This window comes from Psittacula echo (assembly GCF_963264785.1).
Source record: "Psittacula echo genome assembly, chromosome: 3".
NCBI classification, from domain to species: Eukaryota; Metazoa; Chordata; class Aves; order Psittaciformes; family Psittacidae; genus Psittacula; species Psittacula echo.
In genome coordinates, this window is record NC_137736.1 from 124,906,254 (window position 1) to 124,929,758 (window position 23,505).

The 23,505-nt window shown below is 50.0% G+C and overlaps 1 protein-coding gene across 1 annotated transcript; it reads right to left on the minus strand.

Annotated features, from left to right (window-relative positions):
* Nucleotides 1-8,987: 8,987 nt before the first annotated feature.
* TSKU (tsukushi, small leucine rich proteoglycan) lies at nucleotides 8,988-10,046 on the minus strand (the record flags this gene model as incomplete). The annotated part of the gene is made up of 1 exon (XM_080613187.1): nucleotides 8,988-10,046. One exon carries the CDS (start codon nucleotides 10,044-10,046, stop codon nucleotides 8,988-8,990), a length of 1,059 nt encoding a protein of 352 aa, XP_080469313.1.
* Between the last annotated feature and the right edge of the window lie 13,459 nt (nucleotides 10,047-23,505).

The following is a 23,505-nucleotide window of genomic DNA, read 5'->3' on the forward strand; positions in this document are numbered from 1 at the left end:
AATCTAATGCTATCTTCTACCCACCGTGACTTCTCATTCCCCTTATCAGCATGGCAGAAGAACCTCTACCTCTCTATCAGACAGCTTTGCCCTATGTAAATACCCATATGTAAGAACCCCCTCTTCTCTTTGATGAGTAAGGTTTACATCCCTAAATCTGCATGTAGACTGGTTGTGCACCTAATCCCTGACCCTCTGCTATTTGCCCAGCCTCTGTTGTGTTACCACTGTCACCTGCTAGCAGCCCTAGCCTACTGTCTACTAAAGCAAGAAGGTGCCCTTCCTGCAGGACGTGTCTTCATTTGGATAACCAAGACATGGGTGGGCCTCTTCTGGCTCATGAGCTTGCCTGGCTTTCACCTATAGAAGCACAGAATCACAGAATGGTTTGGAAGAGACCTTAAAGATCTTCATGGAATGGTTTGGGTTGGAAAGGACCTTAAAGCTCACCCAGCTCCAACCCCTGCCACGGGCAGGGACACCTTCCATAGAGCAGCTTGCTCCAAGCCCCTGTGTCCAACCTGGCCTTGAACACTGCCAGGGATGGGGCATAAACACATGACCCCATCCCCAATTCACTGCATTTCAAGGCAGTTTCTCACCCTTTAGGAGTGAAATACTCTCTGGCAAGGGATTTGCCCTCCAGACTGGCACCCCTGTGACTCTCTCCTGTGTATTTACTTATGTATCATCCCAGATACAGGCCTCTGAAATGCTCCTGCAAACCCCATCCATGTCTCAGTCCCCTTAAAGTCCTTTTGCACCCCCTTCCATTTCCTCCTCCCCAGACCATCATCCTCAGCCTGCCTCTGGGCTTTTATTCTTCCATGCCTGGACCTGCTTCCATCTCCTATGCTGATGTCTACATTCATCCCTCCTTTGTAAGAATAGGGTTATAACCCCATCCCTTTACAGCCACGTTTCAAGATGTGTCAGGGGGCCTATTCTGACACCGTTTAATGCATGTTTCGTTAATCTCATCTAAAGCAGTTTAGAAGGAAAAGAAGCAGAATGCCTGGGAGGAACCGCGATGTATTAAACTGCCACAGCTGCCTTTATCAGCAGCTCAGAGCAGGAAACATGATGAATGCTGATGAAGGGTTTCTGCTCTGCCATCTGACTGCATTTATAGACATATGTGCATTGGTCTAGATTACAAGCTCCTTGACGAAATCCCAAATTAACTGCTCGATTGCTTCCATAAGAACAGATGGTGCTCGCCCTTCTGGTTGTCCCCTTCTCCTCTGCCCATGTTGCCATAACCCAAGCCCTGGATAAGCCCATTCCTCTTCCCCAAGACTTGTTAGGTTTAATGTTAATGGCTCTTTGGGTCATTTCTTGATGGCTCCTGGCAGTGAGTTCTCCAGGCTTATTGATTTGAAAGATGTCATTACAGCAGCTAATTCTCCCTTGCTGCAGATGGTTAGCTTTCTGCTCCATCCACCTCCTCACACTGCCTTCTTCCAAACACAGACTGACTGGCTGTGATCCTGCTGAGTGCATCCAGCCATCAGCCTAGTCCTGAAGGATGTGTTCTTCTCTGTTGAAGCGCTATTTCTTTGCATGGGTGAATGTGGTGGCTATGCTACTTCTCTGATGATCTGATTCATAGAATCATAGAATCTTTGATTTGGGTTGAAAAAGACCTTAAAGCTCCTCCAGTTCCAACCCCTGACACGGGCAGGGACCCCTTCCACTGGAGCAGCTTGCTCCAAGCCCCTGTGTCCAACCTGGCCTTGAACACTGCCAGGGATGGGGCAGCCACAGCTTCTTTGGGCACTCCGCTGTGCTTTGTATTTTGCAATTACTTGCATCCTTGATGATGCTAACACTGGACCCTCATCCTGGCAGCAAAGTTGGTACCCACTGCTACAAGGATGGCAGTAGCTGATAAAATTATCTCAAGGCCAGAAGAGGTATCAGTATTTACAGATAGAAGTAGCATCTAATCAATTCTTTTCCCCCATGAATGCATGTGATTTCAGAACAGACAGACATAACTGTTCAAACTTAAACAGGGAAAATTTAGCTTAGATATAAGGAAGAAATTCTTTACTGTGAGGGTAATGAGGCACTGGAACAACTTGCCCAAAGAAGTGATGAATGGTCCATCCCTGTCAGTGTTCAAGGCCAGGTTGGATGGAGGTTTGGCTGACATGGTCTAGTGTGAAGTGTCCCTGCTCGTGGCAAGGGGATGGAACTGGGTGATCTTAAGGTCTTCATTGTGTGCAGTTCTGGTGTCCTCAACATAAAAAGGACATGGAGCTGTTGGAACAAGTCCAGAGGAGGCCACGAGGATGATCAGGGGCTGGAGCACCTCCTGTATGGAGCCAGGCTGAGAAAGTTGGGGCTGTTGAGCCTGGAGAAGAGAAGCTGCGTGGAGACCTCAGAGCAGCTTCCAGTGTCTGAAGGGGGCTACAAGGATGCTGGGGAGGGACTCTTCATCAGGGACTGCAGTGACAGGACAAGGGGTAACGGGTTCAAACTGAAACAGGGGAAGTTTAGATTGGATCTAAGGAAGAAATTCTTTACTGTGAGGGTGCTGAGGCACTGGAATGGGTTGCCCAGGGAGGTTGTGAATGCTCCATCCCTGGCAGTGTTCAAGGCCAGGTTGGACAGAGCCTTGGGTGCCATGGTTTAGTGTGAGGTGTCCCTGCCCATGGCAGGGGGGTTGGAACTGGATGGTCTTAAGGTCCTTTCCAACCCAAATTATTCTATGATTCTATGATTCTGTAACCCATGTCACCCTGACATCCCCCTTGGTAGTTGAGTGTGCTTGTTTGTTTGCTTTGTGTCTATGAGGGGCATCAATCCATTGGCTCCCACCACAACCAGACCTCAAGACCCTTCTGAGCCTCATTGCTGCCTGTCCCAGTCCAAAGAGACTGAGGCTGAGAAGCTCTGCCTCTTTCCAGCACTATTTATCTAGTGTTTGTACAATTTCTGTCCAAGGCCACCATCATGGGGCAACTTCTGTCCTTATCTCCTCCCAACAGAGCATCCTCTTTGTTTTGTGTGCGTGCTCCCTGTTTAACCTGCTAAGTGTAGCAGATACCTGGGAGAAAAGCAGGTCCAACACTTAATTTCTTGCAAAGCTGATAAAAATGATATCTGCTGCATCCCAGGCTGTACCTGGTACTGGAAGGTGGTTAAAGAGGAGGGTCCCAGCCTTCAGCAGGGGCTCAGCAGTTCAAACGTAGCTGGTATGCAGCATCGCTGCTTGTTCAGCATGAACTTCATGACCTCATCACTGCATCTTTGGGGTAAGGACAAGGAGTCGCCTGCTCAGGCTGCAGCCAAGGAATATTCAGGTTAGAGGCTGGAAGATAGACTTAGACCAGCATAAGGAAGCCATTAGTTGTTATAAGGGTGCTGAAGCGCTGGCACAGGGTGCCCAGAGAAGCTGTGGCTGCCCCATCCCTGGCAGTGTTCAAGGCCAGGTTGGACACAGGGGCTTGGAGCAAGCTGCTCTAGTGGAAGGGGTCCCTGCCCGTGGCAGGGGTTGGAACTGGATGAGCTTTAAGGTCCCTTCTTTCTACCTGTCACACCTTCCTTCCTTCTGAGGGCTATCTGGATAAAGGAGGAGGTTTGGAGTATGAACAGCCTCTAACTCCCAAGTCTGCAGCTATCCCCATTGCTCAGTTGGGCAGGGACACAAGCTTGCTCCATCCGTGCTGAACCAAGGAGGCAGGGACGTGTGATGAGGAGAGACCCAAGCTGGTGGGACAGAAGCCAGGCAGGTCCTGCCGCAGCCAGAATGCCTTGGCCAGGGACCAGATGAGCTCGGAGCCAAAGCTAATAACCCTGCCCGGAGCCAGGACTTCCTTGCTTGGATTTAAAACCAGGCTCACGGTGCTTGGATGGCTCCAGAGCTCTGCTGGAAACCCCATAGCTCTGCTCTGCCAGGTGAAACTGCTGCTTCACATGGGGCAACAACCTTCTCTCCTGCAGCGCTGAAATGGGGACATGTCCTGGCACACGGGTTGTTCTGGGGACCTTTATTTTCTGCTCAAAGAGTGGAAATGAAGGAATTGCCACCCCATTTCCATCAGGCTGCTGGGGCTGTTAGCACAATACTGATAGCCCCTCGGTGACTCCAGGATGGGGTCCCTGCCTGCTCTGATCCTTCTACTGTACTTTGGGATGTGGCACAACACATGCTTTGTAGCTCTGATTTTGGCTTCAGGAAGGGGGAAGATGAGGCAATTCCAGACAGAGCTTTTCCTTACTCTATTAGCTGCCCATGGACTGCAGGCTGTGAATGGGAGATGTTCTCCATGCATCAAGGACCGTATGGAGACAGGCTGAGAAAGTTGGGGCTGTTCAGCCTGGAGAAGAGAAGCTGCGTGGAGACCTCAGAGCAGCTTCAGTGTCTGAAGGGGGCCTACAAGGATGCTGGGGATGGATTCTTCATCAGGGACTGTAGTGACAGGACAAGGGGTAACGGGTTCAAACTGAAACAGGGGAAGTTTAGATTGGATCTAAGGAAGAAATTCTTTACTGAGAGGGTGGTGAGGCACTGGAATGGGTTGCCCAGGGAAGCTGTGAATGCTCCATCCCTGGCAGTGTTCAAGGCCAGGTTGGATGAGGCCTTGGGTGCCATGGTTTAGTGTGAGGTGTCCCTGGCCATGGCACGGGGTTGGAACTGGATGATCTTAAGGTCCTTTCCAACCCTGACTGTTCTATGATTCTATGATTCTATGCTTCCATGCTTTTCAGGGGCTGTTGAAACCCAGCAAACAGTATTTGCAGAGACACTGCAGAAAAGCACTGTTCTTCCTCCCAAAGCAATGAAACCCAAATCCATTTTGAGCTTGGTAGAGATATCTCCCATAGAGATCTTTCCCATCTTTTCCCCCCAGCACCTCTTTCCCTGGCATTACCAATGTTCTACACGCCTCCTGTGGATCAGAGACTGCTTATGTGAACATAGAAATAGCTGATGAGCAAAAGTAGAGACAAGAATATTCTTATGGGGAATATTTTGGGGTGAAAAGGTGTCTTCCTGGTGAATTCAAACCTAGCTGTGAAATCACACCCAAAGGAAGAAGCCCATTAGACTTGACAAAAGGCTTGACACACACTGGAATGGGTTGCCCAGGGAGGTTGTGAATGCTCCATCCCTGGCAGTGTTCAAGGCCAGGTTGGACAGAGCCTTGGGTGCCATAGTTTAGTGTGAGGTGTCCCTGCCCATGGCAGGGGGTTGGAACTGGATGATCTTAAGGTCCTTTCCAACCCAAACTATTCTATGATTCTATGTTAGTGCCTGTGCCAGTCCTTTGTCCATCTCTGTCCCACTCCTTTATCTGGATCCTGCTCTGAAATCAAGGGACAGCTTGATCCCACTGAAGTACATCATCACACTGCTTGGCAGCACGCTGCCACCATCACTGCTGGTAAAACCCCACCAGCTCTAATGTGCCGTGCTCCCCTCAAAAGAAGCCCTGGGAGGAAGAGGCCGTGTGTTTGCTTTAACCTACAATAAAGCAAAGCAGCTCAAAGAGAAGGGAAAAGGAGGTTAACAATCTCTTTGAAATGTAGGTTCAAATTCTCAGCACGGCCTCACTCAATTACCAGCCAGCACCGTGACACACATCACTGCTAATGGGGAAGAGGAGGGGAGAACATGGTGCAGAGGTCCAGGAGGGCAGTGCTGGGGTAAAAGAACATCACCACAGTGATGGGAAAGTTTCCAGGGGTGAAGTTTGGGTTGTTTCATGCTGATGCATTCCCTTGGGGTGCATCCAGAGTGGAGGCTGGACCACTGGAGGGGATAGAGCAGCAGCACATCCCCAACCCGTACCCCCTTTGTGGCTAGCAATGGGGTTTGAAGGATGCTCAGCGCCTGGCACTGCAGAGTGCTGCTTTCAAGGGGTGCTGCTGTGTGTCAGAATGAACCATTTCTAATGCCATTAATGAAAGGCAGAGCAGGGATGGGGATGGGGCAGGAGGGGGTGGGTTTGTTTTGGCACTGAGGGATGCGTGCACACAGGCATACAAATGCTAGGAGACAAAGGCTGTGATTAGGGGCTGGTGCTCCCGCTCCCTGCTTATTACAGGAAAGGATTTATCTGATGGCCTAGTTTCAGCTCCACTTTTCCACCTTTTCATCAGCTTCCCAGGTCTGCTTGTCCACTCAAAAAGGGAAGGAAGGGGACGCCTATGGCGAAATAGGGCAGGAATAATGCAGCGGTGCTGCCTCTAGCTACATGCATGGGACAGAGGATGCTGCCCCAGAGCTTTCCCAGGGAAGCCATAGGTATCATGCCCAGCCATGCAGCTTTATTTGCTGGCATGGCACGAGCGCATCCGTGCTTTCCAGCCTGGGTGTCTGGAACAATAAAAACCTCCTGCAAAATGGAAAACATAGAGAGGAGCAGCTATATTTAACAGGGAAGGCACCTCCTGCTATGAAGTCAGTCACATAATCAGTCAGCAAGGGATTTCTGTAGGCTGACAGCTGACAGCCAGGAGAAGAAAATAGGAGCTTTTGAGTACCAAGAGATGCCCAAAATAAAGAGAAGGTTGTCCTAATGCTGCCCTGGGCATGAGGCAGAAGAGGGGAAGCAATCCTTGGTGTCTTTCCCAATGTGCTGGGAAGAGGGGTGAGATGCTGATAACCCGCCGGCAGACACAGCGCTGCAAGCGAATGCCAGCTCAGCCACTTCTTCCCCTCCCTAACCCTGTCTGTCCTTATTGCCTGGCCTGCACTGAGGTTTTCCTGCTTCTAAATATACTCAGGCTCTCATTAAAACGCCCATCTTGCTCGCCAGGGCAAATGTATCCGGCCACAGAGCTGAGCTGGTCCTGGAGACAGCAGGAACCTGTAGCTAACCAGCTCTCCTGGCATGGGTGTCTGCTCTGGCAGCAAGGTTTAGTCCATTGCACTGTGTTATCAAGCTGACAGCAGCTTCAGGGAGCTGGCGTGATCGAAGGAGGTGATCCTGCCCCTCTGCTCTGCTCTCGTGAGACCTCACTTGGAGCATTGTGTGCAGTTCTGGTGTCCTCAACATAAAAAGGACATGGAGCTGTTGGAACAAGTCCAGAGGAGGCCACGAGGATGCTCAGGGGCTGGAGCAGCTCCTGTATGGAGCCAGGCTGAGAAAGTTGGGGCTGTTGAGCCTGGAGAAGAGAAGCTGCGTGGAGACCTCAGAGCAGCTTCCAGTGTCTGAAGGGGGCTATAGGGATGCTGAGGAGGGACTCTTCATCCAGAAGGGGTATGGTGGTATCATGATCACAGCCTAATGGACACCAGAGGAGCAATCGTCTCTAAGAGTTAGTGATGGGCTTTCCCCTATAGTCCATAATAGTGCTGGGAGTAAGATCTGGACTCTCCTGGACCCATCTCAGAGGAAGCAGATGAAGAACCTCTGCCTCCCCAATCAGAACAGCCTCTTCCCAGCAGCCTGCAGCTCTGCCTGCCTGGATGGAAGATTCAATTGTTCCTTCAGGCTTGGGAGGACCGGGAACACTGCAGCTTCCCAGAGGCTGAGGCTTCCTCACTGCGGCTCTGCTTTTATACACAGCACCGAGAAATGCTTAAAACTAAATCTATTCATGAGCAGGCAAAGCCCTCCTGAGAGGTTTCTGTTTATTCCTTATTGCAATGGCTCTGCATGATCTTAGCCCTCCATGTAGAAGTCCCTGCTCCTCAGAGAGCAGTGCTGGGACTGGACCACGTGAACCTCACTGGCACCCAAGGCTCTGTCCAACCTGGCTTTGAACGTTGCCAGGGATGGAGCATTCACCACTTCTAAAAGTAGTAAAAGGGACCAGAGGGGTTCCCCTTTCCTTTGCCAGCATCTCAGACACAAAGGCAAACATGAGCAAACCTCTGAGGATGAGGCTTCCTATCAGATTGCAGTTGGCAGCCAAAGAGCTATGGGAGAGAAAGAAAAGCCACAACTCTGGAACTAAAACCCAACCAGATCTTTCCCCTGATAGGCAAAGTGCTGCAGGGGCGCAGGCATCAATGTTAATCCTTCTCCTGGCATGCTCTAGAGAGTGTTTCGGTGTTGAAAACTGCCTCACATGCTCCCAGCTGAGCTGCAGATGTTGTGTTCAGATGGGGAGCATCAGCCTGGAAACAGCTTAGTCTCGCATCCTCTGGGGCTGCGTCTTGGTTTGATAAGGTTGTCAAGATGGGGATCCCTGCCCAGGTTTTCTTCCGAGCTTTCCCAGAAAGGGAAGAGGGATGCTTATTACTATTTCAAGCCAGGCTACATGATCTCTTCACTTTGCAACTCAATTTGCTTCATCAGAGGCTGGTTTCTGGGTGAGATGTGGCTGTTGGCAAACCCCTCTGCTTCCCTCTTGCTTTGCTGCGCATCATCTCTGAGCAATGGCTGGCTAAGCTTAGAAAGAGAGGAGATTGCCAAGGTTGGATCTAAAGACATGATGGGAAAACAGGCAGAAAACAGTGGGAAAAGTTCTTGTCTTAATGCTCATTGCACACCCATGCAAATAACATGTAAAAACCAGCCCATTAGGAGCACCCTGTGTTCAGGTTTGTCTGGAAAGGTTTCTTCAAGACTGAAAGTGCATGACAGGGACCAGGGTGCTGCTAATGAAGGCAACATCCAGAAAGGACTGCTTGGGGAGTAATGGTTAATACAAAAGGATGGTGCATGGGTTTGTATGTTTTGGTGTGGAGACAAATGACTTTGTTTTGGAACACAAAAGGGTGATCCAGACCGACTGTTCTGCCCTGTGACCTGCAGAGCATCTCAGTCACCATTACCCAGCATCACCACTCTTGAGCCAAGGGGCTGTGTGCAGGACCTCAAGAGTAAAACCTGGGGCCTTGCAGATGACGTGAGCCAGGGTTTGAGAGTTTATAAAATCCACAAACCATCAAGTATTGGCTTATACAAATATATAAATTATTGGCAGTCTTACAAAAGGCACGCTGCAAACCATCTCAGTCCGATCCTGTACAAATCCCATGGCCCCCCACCCTCCCTTCCCCACCTTCTCCCCAGCTTTCATCACGAAACATAAGGTGCTGCTGCTACGGATCCGTGGCTATCGTGGCAACTGAGGACCTCTTTTTTGGTCAGCCCGATTTGTCGGTGGTACTGTCCTTCTTTGATGGTCTTAAGACACTGTATGTTCTTCCCCAAGGTGATGCTTTTGATGGAAGGCAGGTATTTCAGCACCGTCTTTGGCAAGGACGACACGCCTGTGCCAGAGAGGTTGAGCTCTTGTAGGGAGTTCAGGCCAAAGATCACTTCAGCAGTCAGTGACTTCAGGTTGGGATTGTTGGATAAATCCAGTACTTGGAGGGCTGGTAGTTCCTTGAAGCTATAAGGAGAGAACTCTTCCAAGCCACGCAGGCCACTGAGGGATAAATGAATCAGATCTTTCAGCCCCATGAAGTCTCCTTTCTCAACTCTGACTATGGGGTTCCCATCAAGATTTAAGTATCGGAGAGGGATGCCTTGAAGGTTTGGCACAGACGTTAGCCTGTTCCCAGACAGATTCAAGTTCTGGATATTTGGGATGCTCTTTTCACGGTGTCTCGTAATTGTGCTGAGCATATTATTGGATAGATCCACATTCAAGGGTTTTCCTTGACCTTTTGAAGCGAAAATGTCCATCGCTATATCCGAGAGCTTGTTATTGCTCAAATCTATGTCGCCCAAAGGAGAACTGGAGAAACAGTCCTCCGGAAGGACTTCCAAAGAGTTATGACTCAGGTCCAAGGACTCCAGGTATCGAAGCCTGGAGAAGGTTGTGGAGGAAATCTTGGCAATCTTATTGTAGCTCAGGTCAAGGCTCACCAAGGTGGTGTATCCAGGGCCAGTGAGCTTCGATTCATTGATTGTTTCCAGTTTGTTCGATGATAGATCCAAGTAGGAGGTATCCAGAGGGATTGGGACGGGAACAATGTGTGAGCCTATTCCACTGCAGTCCACCTTGGTCAGGCTAAAGCTGTCAAAGAGACCAAAGCTTTCCACTTCGCAGTGGCAGCCGGGGAAGCAGGTCTTGGTGATACTGAAACAAGGAAGGAGAAGCAGCAAATTGAACCAGGCTAGGAACTGCATTGTTGACCTGGAAAACAAGATGATAAGGAAATAGATTTAACTGCTGTAGATGTGTAACAAGTTGTACAGTATTCTCATCTGTCTTTCCAAATGGATAGATTAAGTATACCCTTAAACAGCATGGATGTCCCAAACACCTTATCTTTCACATTATGAACCCCAGTGGGAGCTTAATGGAGAAAGCAAATCAGGCCAACCATCTTAAAGATACAACCAAGTTAAGAAACAGCAGGAAATCAGCTGTAAGAACAGTAAGAACTTGCCTATCAGCAAGATCTATCCTTTTGAGTGGACCACAGAAGGAGCTTAACAACAGCTCAAACATTGAGTCATTTTATAGCCTGGCAAACTTCAGCGCACAGAGGTCTTCATGTCAGGGCATGCAGTTGGGAGTCTTGCGCTGAGAGGTTAGAGAAATCCCTTAGGCTGTGCCTTAGGGAGCCTTAGGTGTCCAAAAGCCTTATCAGGAAAGGAAAAACCAAAGCTCCATTCAAATTTCCTATAGATGAGAGAGATAACAGCATCATCAGAACATCATCCAGGATGAGCAGCTAGAAAGGAGCTGCCTTCTGCCCAGATGGACTGCATATATCCTTTGTTTAGACTTCAGATGCTAATATAGAAGTGTTTAGGTGGGTGAGATCATTGCTTCATATCAGGTGGCTAAACCCAGTGCTCCTCAGGCTGGTGGCAGGCAGGAGAGACAAACATCCCCCTGGCTCCTCGCCTGATGAAGCAGAGGAACCAAGGACCACTCAGTCTAACCCAGACTCTGCTGTGGTGGGTCCAGCGTCCTGCACAGGCATCAAGTGGAGAGAGTCAATTTGTTCCATACAGAGCCTCTGGGGAGGCTTTGCTAATTACATCAAGAATTCCCTGTGATTAACAATGGCAGCAAGCAGGGAGCTCTCCCTAACTCTCTGGTTTTGAACTTCCTCCATCTAAGGTGTTTCTGTCCCTTCATCATCACAGACAAGGGAGGAAGAGAGCTGATGTGCGCCTCACTGGCCTCTTCTGACCGCATCCTAACACATCCTCTACAGTGGGGAACAGTGATTTCAACAGCCAGCCAAAACAGCTTTAGCTCGGCATCTCTGGAGGGCTTAAACTGGAGCATGACAGCATCCCACAAGTCAACAAGGGCTGTCCTCTTTGGTCCCCATTGCAGTCATGGGTGACAGCTCCTCATGCCTTACAAGAGGCCAGCAATCTCCCACCAAACCAGGCAAGCAGATCCATCATTGCTCACTGTCGGTGCTGCTGGTGATACAGAGACCCACGTGCCAAGCACTCCTTTAACCAAAGAAAATAAACCTCCTTTGAAATGCACATTCCCATCCCCATCTCAGCCCCCCTGCTCTCTATTCTCACCTTTCCCACTGCTGCTTAAAAGCACTTCATTAACTTCCTTGTGGGATCATCTTTCCCATACACCCTTTGATCTGGCTGAGGCGCCTTCCCCACAGCCCTTGCACCTTCCCAGGGCCATTTCCTAGAAGTTCACACTTCGTCCTCCCTCACCCAGCCTTTGGCAGCAGTTTCTCTCCCTTTCCAGCATTGGCTCTGCTCTCCTTCCCAGGGATTACTTGCCAACACGTAAAAGAAGCACACCGGGCAGAAAAGCATCGCAAAAACATTGTCCCGATCACTGATAGGACTTGTCTGGTGGCAACTCCCAGACCTCCTGTAAATAGAGAGCAGAGATTGGGACTCTGGCCAATGCACCTGCACCCGGCGCATTCCTAAAGGCCAATGCGCAGTCCTCTGGGGTGCATTATTGCATAGAAACAACAGAAGATCGGCAAGATGAGCCCCAGTCCCAGCCCATCTCAACTGTTTCTTGAGCAAACACGCATGCGTGCAGAGGGGACACAGGGGTAGAGCTCCTTTCTGCAGACACATCTCCAGATACCCCTTTCTTAATGACATCAGGGCTGATCCCCTCTGGTTCTGTGCAGACAGACCATAACTTGCTCCCTTCTGCAGTCCCTCCTAGACTAAATCCTCCTTTTTCCATGGAGCTGCGTTTGGAATGCGCTGAAATGTTTCATTACCAGGGGAAATTACAGCCGCGGGGAGCTCTTTGGAAACTGAAAAAGCAAAACCTCAAATGCTAAATGTCTCACTACAGGGAAACACCTGCACTAATGTCAGCTCAGTCTCACGACAGGCTGAGAGAGCTGGGTTTGTTCAGCATAGAGAAGAGAAGGCTCGGAGGAGACCTTATCCCCATGTGCCAGGAGTTAAAGGGTGCCTGCAAAGATGATGGAGACTCCCTTTAGACAAGGAGCCCCATGGAAAAGCCAAGGGGTGATGGGCACAAGTTACTGCTGGGGAGATTCCCACTGGATATAAGAGGGAAATTTTCCCCAGTGAGAACAATCAGCCCCTGGAATAATCTCCCCAGGGAAGTGGTGACTCCCCAGCACTGGACACTGTTAAGGTTGGGCTGCACAGGGTGCTGGGCATCCAGTCTAGGTAATGCTTTGCCAAGGGAGGCTGGACCAGATGATCCTTGATGTCCCTTGTATCCTTGGATTCTGTGATCCTATGATACTGGTATTTCTTCTCTCAAATCCTACCCAGTAGCTGTTCCCACTTAGTGTTGCAACAGGAAAAGTGTCTCCTAACTTCTCCTTCAAAGGGCCAGCTCAGTTCCTCATGGCACCCTGTTGGCTCTGGTGGGAGCTGGATCAGACCCCAGCAGGTCCAAAGACACATCAGTGTGAGACTTGGCTTTCTGAGCGCTGCTAAGACCTTCATGGGCTCCTGCTGAGACACCTGAAGAAAAGCAAGAGGGCAACTTCCAAAGTCCTGTTTTAACTGGGAACAGACTTTTTAACAGGGCCTGTAGTGACAGGACAGGGGGGGAATGGCTTTAAACTAAAAGAGGGCTGATCCAGACTAGATATAAGGAAGAAACTTTGCAATGAAGGTGCAGAGACGCTGGCCCAGGGTGCCCAGAGAAGCTGTGGCTGCCCCATCCCTGGCAGTGTTCAAGGCCAGGTTGGACAAAGGGGCTTGGAGCAAGCTGCTCCAGTGGAAGGGGTCCCTGCCCGTGGCAGGGGTTGGAGCTGGATGAGCTTTAAGGTCCCTTCCAACCCAAACCATTCCATGATTCTATGATTCCATGAACTGACACAGGAATCAAAGCCAGCGGTTCCATATGCATCTGCTTAAACCCCTTTGACATGGGAATTCCATTCCCAACCAGCTACAGAAATGATCTCCATAAATGGGCAGATAAAGTGACTCCCGCTGTACCATCCATTGCAGCATCAAAGACACGACATTACACAGTTGAAATGCAGGACATAAAGCTCAGCTTAGGTATTTGCACAGCATCTATTGGCTCTTCCTTCTTCCAGCGCTGCCCCAAATATTCCCTTGCTGCCTTGCAATTGCTTTGCTGATGAGCTGCAATCCATTACTACCAGCTGAAAACTCCCTTATGGAGCAGCATGAAGCATTCATAGGCAAATAGGCCTCTTGGCCAATAGCTCTGATAGAAGATAGGAGAAATAAAGGTACCGGTCACCTTCCACTCCAAGAGTCTCCTGCATTGCCAGATAATCAAGGAACAGCTTAGTCAGGTCCGGGCATGCTTTGTCATTGCGTGGAGCAATCAACAGTGCTCTTTGAAACGAGGAAAGAAACACGCTGCAGGCATTTACAGTTCATCTGTGTACAGCGTGCGTTTGAAACCGCATCAAATTGCCTTTGGATTGCTGCCTACGAGCTGCTCTGTTGATAAAGGCAGGAAGCCAAGGTATCCCCTTGTAAAAGGGAGATGAGTTATCCTGCTGAAACACAGAGGAGATTCACCTGGAGGAAACACCATGGATCAGAAAACACTGGCACCAGCACTTGGGATAGTAAAGAGAAAGCCATCAGGAGAAAGCAGCCCTTGGGCTGGTTCAGCCATTGACCATTTCTATAGCTGTTGTGGTGTGGAGATACAGAATCATAGAATCAATCATAGAATCATAGAATAGTTTGGGTTGGAAAGGACCTTAAGATCATCCAGTTCCAACCCCCCTGCCATGGGCAGGGACACCTCACACTAAACCATGGCACCCAAGGCTCTGTCCAACCTGGCCTTGAACACTGCCAGGGATGGAGCATTCACAACCTCCCTGGGCAACCCATTCCAGTGCCTCACCACCCTCACAGTAAAGAATTTCTTCCTTAGATCCAATCTAAACTTCCCCTGTTTCAGTTTGAACCCGTTACCCCTTGTCCTGTCACTACAGTCCCTGATGAAGAGTCCATCCCCAGCATCCTTATAGGCCCCCTTCAGATACTGGAAGGCTGCTCTGAGGTCTCTGTGCAGCTCCTCTTCTCCAGGATAAAATAAATGGGGGATAAAACAAATGAGGTCTGGAGGGCTCATCGCACCCATTGATTTCAACAGGAGCTGTTGGGGTGCAGCATCATCCCCCACATTTCGGTACCCAGAGTGGCTGCAGGTCTATGGTCTTTCTATCTTGCTCATCCTTTCTGCATGGCAAATATCCTGAGACAACCCCAAAGAGACCCAGTAATGAACCAAGCTCCTAGCAACTAGGGTGCTAGCCTTCTCCCCAAATCCCACATCCCTCCTTGAGCCTGCAGATGCTTCAATGCATGATTCCTTCCTGCTCTGCTCATCCCCTGCACTGTTGTGTGGCAAGACATGGGCAGAAACTTACACACTGAGGTTTCCCTGCCAAAAAAAACCCCATTAAAATCTGATTTGAGAACCAGACTGCAGGAAACCCACGTCTCAGCTGATGGTTGGGGGGTGGTGTGGGAGAGAGGAAAGCCTTGTTATGGTGCTGTTGCCAATTCACACTTCTCACTGCACTTGATTTCCTCCTTCTCCTCTTCCTTAAAGACTTTTCTCACTAGTCTTCCCTGATCCACAGCTGAGAGTTTTCCACCTCGTTCCCACCCAAGGGAGGTGTGCTAACACATCCCGCCTTGGATGGAAGCCCATTGCTCAGGGTCTGGTCCCCCCCCTTGGATATGCAGAGATGAAGAGGATGCTACCCAGGCTTCCTCCAGTTGTCCTGGCAACCACCAAGCTGGAAATCCCTATAGCCAAAAATCAAGGACTAATTAAAAATAGAAGGGGGAGATGTTTGAACGTTTATTGTTTGATGTGATACAGGAAGGGGACACCTCATTCTTCATGCTGCACCCCTCAGCTTCCCAAAGCATCAGCTGAAATGCAGCTGGAGTCACGGATGAGGACCTAAAGTCATCACATGAAGCTTAAGGTGCGTAAGTAAGAAGTGCAGAAACCCCAGGTTGGGTCTACAATGGTGTAAAGTGGAATTAATTGCTTCAGAAGGAGATGAAACCCACCTAAGACCAGATCCATCCCTGGAATACCCCATCTCTCCATTGTCCATGGTGGAATAGGATGCCCGGTCTCCCTCTGGTACAGCTTCCCACCCCATCCCTGGCTGCATCTTCCAAACCCAAGTCCTCTCCAGCAGCAAAGTGCACCCAGGATGAATCAGTTCAGCTCACTCATCCAAGAAAACCCTAATCTTCCTTTTTCTCCTTTGGTGGGACAGTTTTCCAGCAGATCAGGCTGCCCAGCCCCAGGTTTACCAGCTCTGACCCAGGAATCAGGAAACCAGGACCTGTGATTTCAACAGCAGCCCACAATTAGAGCAGATCAGGTATGACAGGTATTCCCGACCCCTGGCAGTGTTCAAGGCCAGGTTGGACACAGGGGCTTGGAGCAAGCTGCTCTAGTGGAAGGGGTCCCTGCCCGTGGCAGGGGTTGGAACTGGAGGAGCTTTAAGGTCCCTTCCAACACAAAGCACTCTGTGAATCTATAACATGAATCTGTGCATTTCTAAGGACAGATCCTGGTCATTTCCAAGTGTGCTGCTAATGTGCTGCTGGCTTAATTCTGGATTAACAGCAAATAGAGCAACCTTTAAAGGGAAGAGGCCAAAAGGAAAGGCTGCAATCCACCTATCCCAAACAGAGCTGCTGTTCTAGCAAAGGACGGAGGAGTTGGATTAACAACAATATTTCATCAGGAGGAAAATCTGGGGATCGTCTTCTGCCTCTTGCATCAGCCAAGTGAAGAAAAAGCAGAGTCTTTATAGCGAGGCCCACAAGGCCCACTTGGCTGCAATCACTGCTGGGGGCAGGGGAAAGGGAAAGTTATTGGAAAGTGAAAGAAGCTGCATAGGCTGATAGAGGCCATAAATCCTCCAGGCTGGAAAACACAGAGAGATATTTGGCTCTTTCTCCCTTTAAATACTTGGGAGGCTCTGGGATGCAGCTGGGACGGTGGCTCCAGAGCATCAGGATGGTCCCGAGTGGCTTCTCCAAGCACAAAATTATTCCAGACACCTTTCCCTTCCCCTCCTCCCATTAATTACTCTGTAAAATAAGGATAATTATTGAGTAAAGTGCAGCTCTAGCAACAGCTCCACTTTTCCAGCGCGGACTCTCCCAGGCTGAGTCCAAGTAACACCAGAGATGCAATCACAGCCCAGTCTCCAGAACCCATAGGCCAATGTGAGCAGGCAGCAAAACTAGCTCAAACCAGCCTACGACCAGAGACTATTAATCCCTCAATTCACAGGCACACACCCCTCACATGATAAAGGAATTGCTGCTGACAAGGTTACTGGTTCTTATTTGTATGTGTGAATCAGTTGAAAGTAAAGGTCATCCAGGCTTTTGCTCTGCCTGCTTTAGACCGGCTCTTCCTCCCCACATACCTGCAGCAAAAAGCTGTGTTTGCCCCCTCTATAAAGCTTATTAAAGCAGTCACTGCTTCCTCACAAAGGAGTTTTGGTGTGAATGGCAACAGGGCTTTCTAACCCATATGCTATCTTGTGTAGTTTGCTGGTTTTGGGGTATGCTCTGCAGAACTGGTCCTGGTTTTATACTCAGCGTTGTGATTTATTGGATTCAGGGAGAGAAGGGGTAATGAGAATCCAAGAAGTATCTGCTGTTTCAGTTTGATCCTCCATTTGCTTAGATCACAGAATCAAACTGGTTTGGATTGGAAGGGACCTTAGAGCTCATCCAGTTCCAACCCCTGCCATGGGCAGGGACACCTTCCACTAGAGCAGCTTGCTCCAAGCCACATCCAACCTGGCCTTGAACACTGCCAGGGACAGGTTTGGGGGAGTTCAGTGGAGTTGCTCTAGGTATCAATGACAGCAGGATGAGAATTAGCCCCTTGGCTTGTCTAAATTCAGCTTGATTTCATGGACCCTCCATCAGGACCCACTGCACAAGTTGCTTGTAGGTGATAAGTTATCACCCATCACACAGATGGTTTTATCAATGGGAAGTGCAATGCTGCTTAAAGAGAAAAGTCAGTCACAATTATCCATCAGGATATAAAGAAGGGGATATGCAACCTGGTCCTCTCCTCCTCACCTTATTTCTGCCCCATCCCAAGCATTGGGATGGGGGGAATCTCAGCCACTGGGACGGTGGCTTTAGCCCTTATGGCTCAATGTAAAGAGACACCGAGGCCCTGAACAGGAGATAAATCACCCTGCAAGTGCTGAACACTTTTTGCTCCATCTTCCTGCTCACTGGGGAAAATCAGAATTAAATGCAGGGAATGAAGACAAAAAAAAAAAAGGAAAAGAAAAAAATTCTCTATTAATTCCTTTCTGCTGTAATGATTTCTAATAACGGATGTAAAAGCACCTCCTTTGCATTCAGCCAAGAGTTCCACTACCAAAAGAGGACTTGTCAGCAAGTAATTAACCCAGTGGTATCAGGAATCTACATTACCAGGCTATGGAAAAATAAGATACAATAGACACCAGATACAATAGATTGGTAATGGAAAGAAAAAGTCATCTCTGCTTCTGCAATGCGGAGACCTGGTTGTGCTTAAGGCAGACCTTAAGGGCAGAGTGATGGGGATGGGTGGGCTCAGGATGGGATTTATCCTCCTTGACTGGGGGTCCCCAGGGCTCACAGGAGGTAAAATCAAGGAGATCTTGAGCCAGTGCTTTGTTTACTGTGGGAGATGCTTTGGTCCCATTCAAGTGATTTCAAGAGGGGTCAGAACTGCTATGAATGGGGACAAGGTGCTGTTCCCAGATATGGACAAGAACCCCATTGCTCTGCATGAGCAATGAGATGTGAATCTCAGCAGAAAACATGGAATTTGGGTTTTGGACAGCCAGAAGGGGCAAGGACACAAAACCCAAGACACCATTCCTCATTTTGCCCAGATTTCAGTTATCTCCATTCCCTTTTTCTCAGCACCGAACATAAACTACTGAGCCAAAACCTCAATGATTATCCAGCATCCCACCCATCCTTCAGAGAGATTTTCATAGCTGTTACAGGGATGGGGTAGATAAGCCAAATAGTTAAGCATCAGAATCATTTCACAACCCCAAAGCCAAACCCAAGCAGCCTCTCAACCCACCTTGAATGCAGAAAAGATGGATCTAGATGGAACGCTCCAAACCCTACAGCTTCACACCATGGGTTTGTTTCCAAACCTAGAATAATAGAATGGTTTGGGTTGGAAAGGACCTTAAGATCATCCAGTTCCAACCCCCCTGCCATGGGCAGGGACACCTCACACTAAACCATGGCACTCAAGGCCTCATCCAACCTGGCCTTGAACGCCGCCAGGGATGGAACATTCACAACCTCCCTGGGCAACCCATTCCAGTGCCTCACCACCCTCTCAGTAAAGAATTTCTTCCTTAGATCCAATCTAAACTTCCCCGGTTTCAGTTTGAACCCATTACCCCTTGTCCTGTCACTGCAGTCCCTAATGAAGAGTCCATCCCCAGCATCCTTGTAGCCCCCTTCAGACACTGGAAGCTGCTCTGAGGTCTCCACGCAGCTTCTCTTCTCCAGGCTCAACAGCCCCAACTTTCTCAGCCTGGCTCCATACAGGAGCTGCTCCAGTCCCTGCTCATCCTCGTGGCCTCCTCTGGACTTGTTCCAACAGTTCCATGTCCTTTTTATGTTGAGGACACCAGAACTGCACACAATGCTCCAAGTGAGGTCTCACGAACATGTGCCATCCCTTGCTCAGCCTGAAAGAGCCTCTGCTCTATTGGGTTTTTTTCAAGTAGAAAGAATAATATGATGCTTTTTTTAAATATAAAACAATTGGAGAGACCTATTAAAATAATCTTTGCTCCAACTGTTCGTGTCACAAATCCCATCCGCTTTGCAAGAAGCAACAGGTAATTTATCATCCTGGTGTTTAAGTAGCTAAGAGCTTACTCCCCTGGTACAACCTCCCTCCTCTAGCATCCCTCATCTGCCCTCGAAGGAGGAAATCAAAGTGTGGTGTATTTTGGGCTCTGACAAAAGGAAACCTGTGCGGGCAGGTCTGCCAACCCACACAGCGAGTTCCAGCTGATTTACATCCACAGCCGAAATACGGACAATTTCTGCCACCCCAAGAGCTACGTGCTTCAAAAAGCCACATCTTGGAAGCGAAAATCAGCTCAACTCCCAGGAATTTCCCCTCGAGTAGGGAAAAAGTCGGTGCTGCCTCCAGCATGGGTAAATTAAATCACTGCGGCGCAAAACTCCCCCTTCCCTGCTGAGCCCAGGAAGCTCTCAGGTTAACAGCACTTTTATTGGGGTGGGGGAAAGGGTCTCCTGTGGCTTCTGGAAGCGGTTTTGCTCGCCAGCCTCACGCTGAGCTGTGCTTGTGCCCGGAGGAGGCGTTCCCGAAAGGAAATGAAGTTTGCCAAGCCTCTGGAGCACTGCGGGCAGGGAAATGCATTGGAGCAGCGTGGTACCTCCTGGCAGCACTATGGGGGATTCATGGGGCTTGATGGGGTGTGAGCATCCCAGCCCCACCATTGCCTCTTGGCTGTGCCAGATGAAGGATGGCTCAAACTGGGAACACCGGTGGTGGCACACCAGTTCTAGCAACATGGGATGCACGGGATCAGACAAGGGATGCAGCACCTCAAGGCTTTCTTCTGCTCCAGCATCACCCCGAATCCTTTTACCCTCAATGAGCGCTGATTCTGATCCTCCCCCTTTTCCTTCTCACCATAAGCATTTCCAGGAACAGGAGGTCTCACTGTCCCAGCACTCACTGAGCGTAACAGAGACCTCATCTCAGCTGGGAACACAAATATTTTCTTAACCTCCTCAAACTCTGCCCAAATAGGATCTTTTATCATAAACCCAGTGACACATCCCAGAATGGGAGTGCAAATGGGTTATTTTGGCACAAGCAGGAGGACAGAGCAGCCCTTTGGCTTGGCACTTCCTAGCAAAAGGAGAGTTTTATACTGATTTTTATGCCAGCTCTAATGTATTTTGCTGTAGAGGGACTTGGTGAAGCCATCAACAGATCCCCTTGCCTCATCATCACCAATGCTCAAGGCCTCACAGTGATGCCCAGAGGGAGGATATCAAGCTTTACTCAAATGACAGCAATGACGGGGAGGATTAAACCCTTCTTCTTCAGGGCTGCATATCCCTCTGCAAAGGATCAGCTTGGAAGCGATGGATCACAGCTTCATCGGCAACATCAGGGTTGCACACACTTCCCCCTCCTCTTGGACCATTCCTGGTGTCAGAGTAGGAAGCTGATGTGAATATTTAAAGCATAAACCAACCAAGGCCTTATTTCTTAGCTGGTCAATTAGTGAAAGCTGAAATGATCCTAGCAAGGTTCTTCTGTAGCTTCAGCCCTTGATGAGGCTCTCCAACACCTGACCCCCAGCTGGTTCCTGTGCCAGCTCCGGCTATGACAATGCTTTATCAGAGCACTCCAGCTCCCAGAGACATGATATAATTCATGAGGAATGCACCCTGGGATGAACACCATACACCAGGACAGTGAGAAGCACTAAGAGGTGCAGCACAGGAGAGGAAACCTGTGATGGACCTGTCCGTGATGGACACTAATGTTAATAGAGCCATGTCTTTGTGCCCAACTGGGGAATGCCGCATGCAACACATGTCCCTGGAATGGCACATACAATATCCCACCCCAGGAGAGCACAGGTTGCAAGGACCCACCAGGAGCTGTCTGGTCCATGAGGGAAAGGCCTGATATCTATGGACCTACCCCATGTTCCCAACTTGGTTTGCATTCGGTCACACCAGTTGGCTGCAAAAGGACCATGCTGCATGCACAGACATGGTGGGTTCTCCTGGAGAGGATGAGCTGGGCAGGGGGAATGAAGGAAGGAAGAGAGAGAGAAGGGATGGTGCGGGAAGAAGGTAAAGCATCCCAGAGTGATGCCTTTGCCCCTCCTGGTGGGACACAGCCCATCAAGACTGAGTAGCTCACAGCATCCCTGTCATCCCAGTGTGACCAGCAAACTGAAGCAGGTGCTTCTACCCTTCTGCTCTGGTGAGACCCCACTTGCAGCACTGTGTGCAGTGCTGGTGTTCTCGACATAAGAAGGACACGGAACTGTTGGAACAAGTCCAGAGGAGGCCACGAGGATGAGCAGGGGCTGGAGCAGCTCCTGTATGGAGACAGGCTGAGAAAGTTGGGGCTGTTGAGCCTGGAGAAGAGAAGCTGCGTGGAGACCTCAGAGCAGCTTCCAGTGTCTGAAGGGGGCTACAAGGATGCTGGGGATGGACTCTTCATCAGGGACTGTAGTGACAGGACAAGGGGTAAAGGGTTCAAACTGAAACAGGGGAAGTTCAGGTTGTATCTTAGGCAGAAGCTCTTCCCTGTGAGGGTGCTGAGGCGCTGGCCCAGGGTGCCCAGAGAAGCTGTGGCTGCCCCATCCCTGGCAGTGTTCAAGGCCAGGTTGGACACAGGGGCTTGGAGCAAGCTGCTCCAGTGGAAGGTGTCCCTGCCCGTGGCAGGGGTTGGAACTGGATGAGCTTTAAGGTCCCTTCCAACCCAAACCAGTCTGGGATTCTATGATCCTGTATCTCTAAGGGCTTTCCAGCTCTTTCTTCTTGAAACAGAGGTGTCTGCAAATCAGGTGTCCAGATGCTGCCTCCTGTGTGCCTTGGTCATGGTGCTCTCCCTGACTCCATCAAGCAGAGGCAGCACCAGCCAGAATCATGCACAAAGCAGAGGGAAAAGAAATCCACCTCGGCTGGGCCCTGGCAGGGGGGTTTTAGGAGGACCCTGTGCAGCTTTAGCTCTCTGAAAGGCAGCAGCTCCCAACCTCCCTTCTAACACCCTGCGGGGCTGCTGGCTTCAATAACGGAGGGCAAAGCAAGGAGGTAACATGAGGCTGGGTGCCCCTCAGTGCTGCCCCCATCACCCAGGGCTTCTCTGTGAGCTTTTGCTTTGTTTCTGTGGTTGATTTTATGGGTCTCTTTTCATACACAATCATCTCTGGGCCTCTTTGCTGCCTGTGGCTCTCAGCGTGCAGCTGCAGACCCTCCACCGAGGAGATAATACATACAATCCTGGCTGTTATTGTTCCAAACAGCACAGCTGGAGGCTCCTGTCTCCTTCCCCTCCCAGCTTTTCTTCTCCCTCCTACAATAACTCTTGCAACGTGATGCTGTGAACAATGAATGGCAGCGAAACCGCTCCATAGAGCATCAGCCAGGGCTTCAGGAGCTGCCTCCATTCCAGCAAAGCACACAAGACATTCCTTATGCCCTGTGGGTCTCCTAAAAGGTTTGGAAATAGGGGATTTGGGAATGGGTAAAGCTAACAAAGGGTTTACCACCCGGGCATCATCCCCACTGTGGTTCCCACCCTGGGTGATGCTTCCCTGCATCCCCAGTGATGTGATGTTGTGGTACCTCCTCAGCTCTTTGCCTTCTTTCCCTGGCCCAGGATGCTCCAGTTCCTGGTGCAGGAGTTTGGAGACCAAAGCTATCTAACATGGGTTGGGGGAGCTACATCCCCAGCAGGACCCATTTCATATTACTGATGAGTATGGGTCCCCCCATGTATGTGCCTCAGTTTCCCTCCTGACACCTGAAGCATGACTAACCCCAGAGGTGCTCATTCCCACGTGGGGATGTGGGGATGCTGGTACCATTCCTGGATCCAAATCCCACCAGATTAACTGGGAAGGACTCACAAGCCAAGACATCCCAGTCCCACCCCACACAGAAGCCCCCAGACAATACCACCACTGCCACAACTGGTCCAGCCAAATGCCATCACTGTCTTCACACACCATGTCCAGCTCCTGCCTTGCCTGGATGCTCTGTGGACACCAACCTTGCTTTGCCCTTTGCAAAATGGGCAGCTAGGCTAGGGGACAGGGAAAGGGACATCCGGGGAGGTGGTTGTGGTGGGGAAGTATCCATCCAGAGGGACCTCGACACGCTTGTGAGGTGGGCTGATGCCAACCTGATGAAGTTTAACCATGCCAAGTGCAAGGTCCTACACCTGGGTCACAGCAATCCCAGGCACAGCTACAGGTTGGGCAGAGAAGAGATTCAGAGCAGCCCTGCAGAGAAGGACTTGGGGGTGTTGGTTGATGAGAAACTGAACATGAGCCGGCTGCAGTGTGCGCTCGCAGCCCAGAAAGCAACCGTA